A 12,873-nucleotide genomic window follows, 5' to 3' on the forward strand; every position below is an offset into this window, starting at 1 on the left:
TATTCTGCCAGGTATTTAATGGCATCTTAGTTTAATTTTCTTTCCCTAATGATTCATGGTTCTAGGGTTTTGTTTTTGTATTGACTACTTGTAAACCATATTCTTTGGTAAGCTGTTGACAATCTTTGTTCTTTTTTTCCACTTAAAGACAAAGTGTCTTTCAGCTCAAGTTAGCCTTAAATTTTAGCCAAGGATGATGAATTCTAGCCTCTGCCTTCCTAGTGCTGAGGTTACAGGCCCACACCACTACACCATTTTTTGAAATCAGGTTATTGGACTGACAAGATGGCTCATCAGGTAAAGGTAAAGACACTTGGTGCCAAGCCTGAAAACCAAATTCAGTCCTCAGAAACCACATGGTAGAAAGGACTTCTACAAACTGTCCTCTAAACCTACACAACACACACACATATGCATAACCACACAAAAAATAAACATCTGTAATTTATTACTGAATTCTGAGTCTCACTAACATATTTTAGATTTATGGGCTTTAGCCAGTCACATGGTTCACTTTAAAAAAAAATTGCCTTTGCATGTCTTCATAATCTGGGGATGAAGAATTATTTTTACTTTATTTTCAGATTGGAACTCTAGGTTGCATGGGGTGGCTTGAACTGGCAATCTTCCTGCCTCAGCCTCTCAGGCAGATTTGTTGTTATCCTACATACATTGCATTTGTGGATGCTTAGTGGCACTCTTGACTATAGAACTGAGATAAAAACTGTTTCAAACCGAGTGTGGTGGCACACTCCTTTAATCCCAGCACTTGGGAGGCAGAGGCAGGCTGATCATTGTGAGTGGATCACTGGCCAGCCTGGTCTACAAAGCTAATTCAGGACAACCAAGATAACACAAAGAAACCCTGTCTAAAAACAAAATAAAACAAAAAGCTGTTTCAAGACATTTCCAAACCTTCCAAAGGAAAGTTGAGAACCAATGGCATACAGGTAGGGGAAATTGATCAAAGGTGCCTGCAGGAACAAGGAAGAGTTGCTAAATTTTTTTTCAAAGTGGGGTTAGGGATATAACTCAGGAATAGAGCACTTACCTGGCAAATACAAGACACTAGGTTCAGTCCCCAGGATAAGGAGAAAGATGAGATGATGGTGAGATAGATATATCTTGGCTGGGATTACTGGTGTATACCACCAATCCTCAGATAAGCTTTATACTTTCTTCTAGTGTTTGTTAAACTTCCTAACACATGCCAGTAGTTTGATTTGTAACTTTAACATAAACTAACAAATCTGTAATCTTTTAAATAAACTGCAGACACAACAGGCAGATCTAGGTAAAGCAGCTAATCTATTTTACTATATGGATCTCAATTCCATCTCTAAACAGGCCCAATAAAATAATCTTTTCTAATAGTCTAACAAATTATTATATCTCATAATATACTGTTATGGCCTAAATGTCATTAAATCAAACTTGTTTAATACAACTTTTAGATTGTTTTACTGTCTTGAGTTCTCTGAATATTGACAATTTATCAAGTCACTGTTCTGCTACACTAAAATTTTACTATATACGAAGGTCATAGTTTATATCAACACTGAATGCCTTTATAGAAATTTATGTAAACCATAAGGGCTGCTCTATTCAGTACACTAAACAGTCTTAAGCCTGGAATGGTGGCACATGACTTTAATCTCAGGACTGTGGTGGATCTCTGAGCTCCAGGCCAGCCTGGTCTATATAATGTGTTCCAGAACACCCCGAGACACACTGAGAGACCTTTCTCAAACAAAATAACAACAGAAAGCAAAATCAAGCACTCGGGAGGTAGAGGCAGGTGGATCTCTGTTGAGTTTGAGGCCAGTCTGGTCTACAAAGCAAGCCCAGAACAGTCAAGGCTACACAGAGAAATCCTATCTCGAAAAACCAAAAAACAAAAGAACAACAAAAATCCTATTGTCTCCCTAACATCTCATGTCTTCATACATTCACATACATAATTCCTACTTGTACTATTTTTTTAGATTTCTCAATCAAGAGAAGAGTATAGTTTGGGAGAAAAATCTCAATATCCTGAAATTGTAATCACATCTTCTAAGACAAAGGTTTATCTTCCCTCTTAAAAACAATCTATTAGCCAGGCGCAGTAGCACAGGCCTTTAATCCCAGCACTTGGGAGGCAGAGGCAGGTGGATTGCTGTGAGTTGGAGGCCAGCCTGGTCTACTGAGCCAGTTCCAGGAAGCCCGAGCTGTTATACCGAAAAACCCTGGCTCAAAAAAACAAAAAACAAAAACACAAACAAAAAACCCTCTTACATAAATTACATAAAAAGATCTTTCACAGAAGTCCTTTAAATTCTGAGTTGGTGATGGTTTTTTTGTTTGTTTTTTTGTTTTTCCAAACAGAGTTTCTCTGTGTAACAGCCCTTGCTGTCCTGGACTCCATTTGAGACCAGGCTGGCCTGTATCTCAGAGATCCGCCTGCCTCTGCCTCCCAAGTACTGGGATTACAGGCGTGCACCACCATGCCCAGCTTAAATACAGAGCTCTTCATGGAACATTATTCTAGCTACAGATTCTCCACTTAACAAAATACATAATTCAGCTCCTTTCCAGTGTGGCTCTTTACTAGCAAACCAACACTGCCTGTACCCACAGCCTTGCTGTGAGAATCAACAAGAATTAGCCAAGCAGTATATGGTAGTCTACACCTGCACTCAACATTCAGGAAGCAAAGGCAAGAGAGTACGGTTAAGACACCAATCTACTATGGTATTTCAGACCAACCAGAGGCAAATAAAATCTTGCCTTAAAAACAAACAAAACAAAGACAGCACAAACAAGCTGGGCACTGGAGAGGCAGAGGCAAGTGGATCTCTGAGATACAGGCCAGCCTTGTCTACAGATCTAATTTTAGGACGACTAAGGATACACAGTGAAACCATGTCTCAACCCAGAAACAAAGCTAAATGGGGGAGAAGGCTGGCTGCATAACAATGATTTTATTAGCTAATAAACAATCCCTGCTGGCCACTGTGGAGAGCACCTTAATTCCAGCAATGGGGAGCTAGAGGAAGGTAGATCTCTTGAGTCTGAAGTCACCATGATAAGACCCTGTCTCAACAAAAATAAGCAAACTGTCTAATTCTACTAAGACGGGGTGGGGAGGGAACAAAGATAAAAAGCAAGTTGGAAGCCGGGCGGGTGTGGTAGTGCACGCCTTTAATCCCAGCACTTGGGAGGCAGAGGCAGGTGGATCGCTGTGAGTTCAAAGCCAGCCTGGTCTACAAAGCGAGTCTAGGACAGCCAAGGCTAACACAGAGAAACTCTGTCTCGAAAAACTAAACCAAAACAAACAAAACAAAAAACAAACCCCAAAGCAAATTGGCTTATGTTAAGTGCAAAATAATGTAAAAACAAGGATTTCAGGTAACTAAGGGCTAGGGTCCCACATTCAAGCCTGAATAATATTCTCATTTGTAAGTGAAGGCTACTACAAAGGCACAAGTCTTTACAAGAGTTAGCGCACAGCACATCAATAATAACTTGAGACATATAAACAAAGGAAGACCTATTTGTCCTAGCTTCTTAGCATTGAACTCACTTGAGTAGTTTTAAAGCATTCCAACCAGTATCCAACATAGAAGAAACTACCAAAGGGACAATTCAGTCGTAACTAATACTGCAAAACAGTAATATGAGAGCCCATTTGGGAAACCATCAAGGGAGGGTGGGAGTTAAAAGCAAGCTTATCTTTGCAGGCTGATATGTTTTCCTGGTCGAGGGAAAAAAAAAAAAAAAAATCAAAGGGCAAAGTTAACAGCAAAGCTATGACAGCACATACTCAAATAATACAGAGGCTCTAATTCTAATCTTGAGCTAACAACCTAATGTGCCTCAAAAGTCCTTTTCACCAAGTATACAATCACTTTTTAAAGTACAGCAAACAGAGCAGGGCATGATGGTACACATCTTTAACCACAGTACTCAGGAGACGGACGCAGGATTGAAGGCCAGCCTGACCTACAGAGTGAAATGCAGCCACATAATAAATACCTAAACAATGGGGCTGTGGAGATGGCTCAGTGGTTAAGAGCACCCAGAGCTCCCAACTTCCTGTAACTCCAGCTCCAAGTGATCTGATACCATCTTCCAGCCTCCAAACACCAGCACTCACCTGTATGCATTCACACAACACTTAAAAAAATAAAAGGTTTCTCATTAAGCATGTAGCTCAGTGGTAGACTGCTTGCCTAGCATGGAGGAGGTCACCAGCTGATCTCTACCATCTAAAATTAAGCTGGGCGTGGTGGTGCACACCTTTAATCCCAGCAGAGCTTGGGAGGCAGAGGAGGTGATCTCTGTAAATTCAGGGCCAGCCTGGTCTACAAGGCTAGTCCAGGACATCCAGGGCTACACAGAGAAACCCTGTCTTGAGGAGAAAAAAATACAACTAAACAAACAAACAAACAACCCACTAAGTAAGTGAGTGAACTAGAGAAATGGCTCTGTGGTTAAAAATATTGGCTCTTCTTCCAGAGGGCCCGGGTTCAAGCGCACAGACATACATGCAAGCACAACATCCAATCACAAAATATTTTAATAAAAAATCAAAACAAGTAGGTAATATGCATACCTTACAAGCATGAGGACCTGGGTTTGATTCTTAGTCAAAAGGTAGGGAGGAGGCATTTCTCCAGGCTTTGAAAGGAGTTTTACTTCAAGAATTTTGTAACACAAAAATAACAATTGTCTCTGTAAGGCAGAGGCAGGTTTATCTCTGTGAGTTTGAGGCCAGGTTGGTCTACAAAGTGAGTCCAGGGCAGCCAAAACTACAGAGAGAAACTCTGTTTTGAAAAAAACAAAAACCCAAAAAAGATTATATTTTTCACCCACACTACAAAACTAAGTGCTGCTACTTTCTCAAGTATCCTCCCTTAAACCACTATCAGAACATTCAGGTTCTTTGCAACAAAGGCTATTTCATCTCTGAAACTTCTTATGTACATACTATTTGTCAAATGACCCAGTCACAAGAAAATGGACAAAGGAAAAACTAAAAAACTGTACCACTGTACTGTGTTCTGTAACAAATTCAACCTTTCACTAGCAGCAGTCCATCCCATATGCAAGAAATAACTTTTTCCCCCTGAGACAGGGTTTCTTTGTGTAGTCCTGGCTAGCTCTGTAGAGCAGGCTGGCCTCGAACTCACAGAGATGTACCTATCTCTGCCTCCTAAGTGCTAGGTTTAAAGACATGCACCACCACCACCCAGCTAGGAAATAACTTTTATAAAGCCTTTTAAATAAGGTCCTCAGAGCCGGGCAGTGGTGGCGCACACCTTTAATCCCAGCATTCAGGAGGCAGAGGCAGGTGGATCACTGTGAGTTCCCCCGAGGCCAGACTGGTCTACAAAGCAAGCGCAGGACAGCCAAGGCTACACACAGAAACCCTGTCGAAAATCCAAAAAATAAAAAAATAAATAAAACTTTAAAAATCCTCAGAAATTGTATAAGGTGAGCCAGAAGTGGTAGTGCACACTTGTAATTCCAGCAACTGGGTGGCAGAAGCAGGTGCATTGTTTCAACTTCAAGACCAACCAAGTGCTACACTGTAGACACGGCCAAGGTCAGGAGGGATCTGATCCTACAAGGCGTCTCTAAGACAAAGGCTTAAAAAAAGTGAGCATGAGCCTGACTACAGGTGCTGAAGGTGTAGCTCAGAGTAAGGCTGCTTGTCTAGCTAGCATTCTTAAGACCCTTGGCTCCAAACGGGATGGAGGAGAAAGGGAAAATGACCATGACCACGCTCAACTGGGCTGAGCCTGTAGTCCCAGCACTCAGGGAGGTCTACAAAGTGAGTCCAGGACAGCCAAGGCTACACAGAGAAACTCTGTCCTGGAAAAAACAAAAACAAAAACAAACCACCAAAAATGCACACTCCTAGGCTTAGACTTTCCATAGGAAAATGCTGGTAATAATTAAAGAGAGGCCTCTCTCTCTCTCTTTCAGTACTGTGGGGTGGAACCTAGGGCCTTGTGCATCTTGGATACTCTACTAATAGACTATAATCTCTCTCTCTCTCTCTCTCACACACACACACACACACACACACACACACACACACACACACACACTTTTGGTCTGTTTTTAGACTGGCACTTATGAAGCCTGGGCAAATCCTGAACTTGTTAAAAGTAGCCAAAACCAGCTCTGGACCTCAGCCTCCCTGGTGCTGATATCACAGACATGAGCCAGTTAAACAATAGTGTTTTACTTCTCCCTAACTAAGATCGAAGATCTGGACTTTCCTCCAGTAACAAAGTAGCCACTACTTAGTAAGTGCTTTATTAACAAGTGTTAAGTACTTCTCAACTCCCAGAATCCTAAAGCTTGCCTGCCACCTTAAAAACTTGATAGAACACAAAAATTCAGAGACATGGGCTGCTGGTCTTAGAACTGAAATGTTTCTCCAGACCTTCTCCAGCAAAGGCATACCAGTGTAAATAGAGTTCCACAGAATCTGCTGTTTTCCTCCTTGAAGAAAACTTTTTTTGGCCAGGGATGGCCAGGCCTGAGGTGTGTTAACAAGGGATGAAGTTTAGGGTCTTTGGAGTGTCAGTTCACCGCTCTATTAAATTGCTTTGTTCCCGCCCTCTTTTTAAGTTGAGGAACAGGGTCTCGCTCAATTTCCCACTGACTGAATGTCAGCTTTGACTGAACTTACTCTACGTAGCCTGGCCACATTTTGCACTTTGGATCCTACACCTTCCAACTCCTCCCAAAAAGCTGGGACTCATCAGGCCGGGCTAGGACCCTAGACAAACCTCCAAGCAGGATCCGGAAAAGGGGATGATGACATCTGACTATTTTAATTTCTGAAACCCATCCCCCCAAGATGCGCCTCCGCCCCGCACAGTTTTATATGTCTGTCGTTAAAGGCTGCAAACAAGTGAGCAAACAGCGATCATTTCTCCCATTGATACCAACTGCGCACTTGAGGAAAAAGGGGATAGAAGGAGGCGGAAGGGCTCCCCCAACCCAGGAGCACGGGTCGGGGTGGGGTGGGGTGGGGTGGGGTGGTGCCACTCTCCTGGAAGCACTTCCTGCAGAGGAAGTGAACACACAGGGGGTCTCGGAACTCTGCAAAACGAGGCGCGCGTCCCGACACCTTCCCGGTCCCGCTGCCGTTTGCTGACCCGTACACGTGACACCCGACGCGCGCACCCCTCCCGCCCCTAACTTCTCGCATCTGAGAAACGGAGACAGGAACAGTTCCACACCATGGCTTGTATGTGGTGGGCTCGAAACCACACAGCCGTAGAGCCTCAACCCTAGAGACCCCGGCGAGAGGGCCCCCCGGGGCTCCCGCACCCCGCGCGCCATCACTGCTCCGAGGGTAGTAATAGACCAGGCCCGAAGCCTTTGGGGGGAGGGCCTCGACGGCGCGCCCGGCACGCAGGGAGACCGAGGCAGCGGACAACAGCGCCGTCGGTAGGAAGCTCTCCTGGCTTCGTCATCACCGCCTCGGTCGCCCCCGACTCTCGGCAGGGAAAGGCCTGCGCATAGACGACGCGCCACCGTGGGGGGGGGGGGGGGGGAGAAAGCACATAGCAGACCTAACGGAGCCGCGAAGCAGCCCGGCTGGAGTTAAGAGAAGGAGAAACTGTTGTTCGGATACTCACCCCTTCGGGCCTGGAGCTCCGTTGCCGCTCGGTACACAGGGCGCGCCGCTCTCTTCCTCCATTTTGGGCTCTGTCGCCGCCACTTCGGCCGCCGCTTCGACCCCTGCCGCCATTTTCTCCGCGTCTAGGCTTTGTGTGAGGGAGCGGGGCTAAGCCGAGCTGCGCCTGCGCGCTCACGTGACCCCCCCCCCCCCCCAGCACGACCAGTTAACGTCTGCGTGTGCTCTGACCGGCTCCCGCTTCCTGCTCGGCTCGGGCCACGCCCCCTGGGTGTCGGGCCACGCCTTCTCGAGTTTCAGGCCACGCCTCCCGGCGCCCGCAGATTCAGTTGCGTGGTCCCGGAGGGAGGAGAGAGCGCCCTTTCGCATTTCGAATACGCGCGCACATACTGACCTAGTCTCTCCAGCTTACTTTTTATTTTATTTTTTCCCCGTTTCTCTTCATTAGTTTTGTTTTTTGAGGCAAGGTCTCACTATATAGCCCTGGCTGGCCTGGAAGATCCTACCCCTACATACCTACCGAGAATTAAAAGCATGCACCACCGTGCCTGGCATTTAATTTTTTTTTTTTTTTTTCCGAGACAGGATTTTTCTGTGTAGCCTTTGCTGTGCTGGACTTGCTTTGTACACCAGGCTGGCCTCGAACTCACAGCGATCCGCCTGCTGTGCCTCTGCCTCCCTGAGTGCTAGGATTACAGGCACAGCCACCGCGCCCAACTACTTCTTTTTTTAAACAACTTTGTATATCATGCATTTTGAGTTTCTTTGGGATTTTTTTTTTTATACAGTTTCTAAACAATGCTGGCCTTGAATGTCTGAGCTACCCACCACCACTTCTTGAGTGATGGAGTGATAGGCTCGAGGAATCATGCTCAGTTTGTCCGCTGACAGGAATCGAACCCAGGCACTTGAACATATTAGGCAGGCACTCTACCAGCTCCGATTCCCGACCCTATACTGCACTTTTATCGTATTTACTTCTCGTTACTGTTTTAGTCCTCTTCTCATTCCTACTCAGCCTTTTCAACAAGTTCCCCACTTACTTCTACGTCTTTGTTTTGTGACCTACTGAGTTGGGTTCACCAGAGCACAGGCAACTAAATAGGTGGCTACCCCACTGGAGAAAATTACCTCTTTCCTCCAGCAACTACTGCCAATAGGTCCTCGGCCTCCCAAGCCCCTCCAAGCATGACTGGATGCTAAAGAGTTCTATCTTGTTCAAGTAACCACACCTGCTGTGACAATGGCCATGTCATATCAAGGAGACACCAGCTTTCTTTCAATGGAGTTAAGCAGAAAGATAACGAAAATTCTGTTGGCAAGAATTTTTAAGATTTATTTATTATGACATCAGTGTTCTAACTGCATGTGTGCCTGCAGGCCAGAAGAGGGCACCAGATCTCATTTTACATAGTTATGAGCCACCATGTGGTTTCTGGGAATTGAACTCAGGATCTTTGGAAGAGCAGGCAGTGCTCTTAACCTCTGAGCCATCTCTTCAGCCCAGGAATCTTTATTATTATCATCATTTTTGTTGTTGTTGTTGTTATTAATTATTTTGTAATTTCAACTAGGTAGATTCCAGAAATCATATTTAGGTTGTCAGGCTTGGCAGCAAGCATCTCTTGGGTTTTTTGTTTTTTGTTTTTCTTTTCCCAAGACAAGGTTTCTCTGTGTAGCCTTGGCAGCCCTGGACTCGCTTTGTAGACCAGGCTGGCCTCGAACTCAGAGATCAGCCTGCCTCTGCCTCTCGAGTGCTGTGATTCTTAAATACCTGTGCCACCACACCCAAAGCAAGATATTATTTTTATGTGCAGTCATACCCTCACCCCATGGATGAGCTTCTGTACCAGGCAAGGGATGGGTAGAGAAAATGAAAGGACCATACTGTATTAGACCCATTGAGGAGGAAGAAGAGGAGGAAGAGGAAGAGGAGGAGGAGCCTACTGTTCTGAGGCTCAATTTGCTCATCTGAAAGTATGGTCAATAAAAGACTTCCAAGCCTGGGGCAGTGGTGCACACTCGTAATCCCAGCACTCAGGGAGGCCGAAGGCAGGAGGATCGATGTGAGTTCAAGGCCAGCCTGGTCTACAAAGCAAGCCTAGGACAGCCAAGCCTACATAGAGAAACCCTATCTTGGAAAAGAAATTTTAAAAGTCCCCGGAAACCACCATTCAGGGCTACCCTGGGCATTAAATGCAAGAAGATGCCCAAGAGCCCTGGACTGTTACATAACTCATCACGCAACAAGAGCTCAAAGGTGAGCTGGCTAGGCTTGGTGGCAATTTCCGGTAATCTCAGTATTCCATAGGCAGAGACAAGAGGTTTACCACAAATCTAAGGCCAGGGCCAACTAAACAAACAAAAGAGGATGAGGAGCAACAGAAGCTGTTATTACTACAGCCACATTCTGCATCCTTCCTGAGTCTGCCAGGGGATAGAGAACAAAGCTAAACACTGGGGCATCCCCACCTCCTAAAACTATAGAATTTCTCCAGGCCAGCCTGGCCTACAAAGTGAGTCCAGGACAGCCAAGGCACACAGAGAAACCCTGTCTCAAAAAACCACCAAACCACCAAACAAACAAAACCACCAAACAAAAAACAAGCCGAGTGGTGGTGGAGCATACCTTTAATCCTAGCACTTGGGAGGCAGAGGCAGGTGGATCGCTGTGAGTTTGAGGCCAGCCTGGTCTACAACGCTGTGAGTTTGAGGCCAGCCTGGTCTACAAAGCGAGTCCAGAACAACCATGGCTACATAGAGAGACCCTGTCTCGGAAAAAAACAAAACAAAAACGTATAATTTCAAATAGAGGCTTTCACACATTGGGCCTCTGTCTTCCTACCTTTAAAAAATCAAACTAGTAACTGCTCCTTCCACAGAGAAGGGAGATATGTAACAGGCTCCGAATAAGGTCTCATCCACGGTAACCCCAGGTAAGTATGGAGAATATTAGCATCATTAGTAAGTGTAAGTGATCTGGCCCAATGAAAACACAGAGTAAGTGAAAATTGTTCTTACCTTTTGGAATGGAAACAAGACCTCGCACATGCTAAGCATGTTTTATACTATTCAACTACATACATGGCCCTTGTATACTCTCACATTTTTTTATTTTTTAATTTTTTATTTTGTGTGTGTGTGTGTGTGTGTGTGTGTGTGTGTGTGGTTTGGGGATGTTTGTTTTTGTTTTGTTGTTGTTGCTATCATTGTTCTTTGAGATAGAATCTCTATTCAGGCTGTTCTGGAACTCTCTACATAGACCAGGCCAGCCTGGAACACATAGAGATCCTACTGCTTGTGCCTCCTGAGTGCTGGGACTAAGGCATCTGCCACCACACCCAGCTTATTATTTTTTCTTTTGAGACATGGTCTCATTATGCAGTCCTGGGTAGGCTGGAACTCCCTATGTATTGCAGGTTGCCCCCAAACGCACAGAGGTCTGCCTACTTCTGTATCTGTATGCTAGGATTAAACATGTGTGCCCCCCACAAAAGGCCCTTTGTGGTTTGTGTTAGGTGTATGGGTATTTTGCCTGTGTGTCTGTACCCCATGTGTATACTTGGTGTTAGTGGAGCCCAGGACAGCATATTGGATCTCCTGAAACTAGAGATAGAGATGGGTGCCGAGACTCAAACCCAGGTCTTCTCCAATGGAAGAGCATCCAGTGCTCTTAACCACTGAGCAATTTCTTCAGCACACGCTCCCCCCACCTTTTTTTTTTTTCCCTCTTTTTCTTTTTTGGTTTTTTGAGACAAGAGTTTCTCTGTGTAGCCTTGGCTGTCCTGGACTCACTTTGTAGACCAGCCTGGCCTCGAACTCACAGCGATCTGCCTGCCTCTGCCTCCCTGAGTGCTAGGATTAAAGGCAGGCACCACCATGCCCAGCCTTTTTTTTTTTTTTTTTTTTTTTTAAAGATTTATTTATTATGTATACCATAGTTTGCCCATATGTGTGCCTGCCTGCCAGAAGAGGGCACCAGATCACATTATAGATGGTTATGAGCCACTATGTGGTTTCTGGGAATTGAACTCAGGGCCTCCGGAAGAGCAGCCAGTGCTCTTAACTTTTGAGACATCTTTCCAGCCCCCTTGGTTTATTCTTAAAGTTATTTGTTGCTGAATATATCACTCTATGGTAGATCATCTGCTTAGAATATGTGAAGCTGGAATTCAATTAGCAGCAGCATTTAAGTGGCCTAAAAACTCTACTTATTTAATGATCCTGGGAATCAACACCAGTACTTGTTATTCAAGTACTCAATCACTGAACTATGTCGCCAGCTAAAATAACTTTAAAAAATCATTTACTGAGGCTGTAGAGATGACTCAGTGGTTAAGAGCACTAATTGCTCTTATGGAAGACAAGGTTTGAGCCGGGCAGTGGTGGCGCACGCCTTTAATCCCAGCACTCGACAGGCAGAGGCAGGTGGATCTCTGTGAGTTGGAGGCCAGCCTGGTCTACAAAGCGAGTCCAGGACAGGCAAGGCTACACAGAGAAACCCTGTCTGGGGGGGGGGAGTTGGAGACAACAGAGGTTTGTTTCTAGCACCCACATGTTATCTCACCACCATCTGTAACTCCTTCTAGTTTCAAGGAATCTCTTGCCCTCTTCTGGATTCCTCGAGCACTGAATGCACATGGGATACTCACATATATGCAGGGGTAACAAAATAGTCATACACATTTAAAAAAAAATATTTCAAGATGATGCATCATAAACCCTGCCCAGGCCAGTGAGGTAGCTCACTGGGTGTGAGCACTCGTGCAAACCTTCTAACCTGAGTTTTATCCCTGGAGCCCATATAATGGTGGAAGAGACCCTGCTCTCCTAACAAGGTTTCTTCTGACCTCTCCCAGCAATAATAATAATAATAACAAATTAAAAAACAATAATGAAAGTAAGCTAACTCCATTTCCTGTTCTTTGATATTTTTCCCCCTCGTGTATGCATATGTGCATAGCTGCTTGCACCTGTGCATGTGCACACAGAGAGCAGAAGTTAATGATGTCTTCACTCATCTTCTCTACCTGATACACTGAGGCCAGATCTCTCAACTGCACTCAGAGCTTTGCTGGTTAGTTTAGCGGGCCCGCTTGCCTCTAGCTTCTCCTGACTGCTAGCGTCACTGGGGTGGACACCCCCCCCCCCATCTACATATAGAGATAGCAAGTCTGGGCTTCATGCCTGTGTAGCAAGCGCTTTAACCAATGAGTTGTTTCCCAAGG

General features: G+C 45.1%; 1 protein-coding gene across 2 annotated transcripts in view; it reads right to left on the reverse strand.

Moving 5' to 3' along the window:
- The window catches only part of Hnrnpm (heterogeneous nuclear ribonucleoprotein M), a 48,770-nt gene extending 40,956 nt beyond the window's left edge, over nucleotides 1-7,814 (reverse strand). The window contains exon 1 of one of the 2 annotated variants that reach the window (XM_051139868.1): nucleotides 7,647-7,814. In XM_051139868.1, the coding sequence (XP_050995825.1) occupies nucleotides 7,647-7,759 (113 nt within the window). In that variant the 5' untranslated portion in view covers nucleotides 7,760-7,814. The remainder of the gene's footprint in view (nucleotides 1-7,646) is intronic. The other variant, XM_051139869.1, reaches the window with a different exon arrangement.
- Between the last annotated feature and the right edge of the window lie 5,059 nt (nucleotides 7,815-12,873).

This window comes from Acomys russatus, chromosome 31, assembly GCF_903995435.1.
Source record: "Acomys russatus chromosome 31, mAcoRus1.1, whole genome shotgun sequence".
NCBI lineage: Eukaryota > Metazoa > Chordata > Mammalia > Rodentia > Muridae > Acomys > Acomys russatus.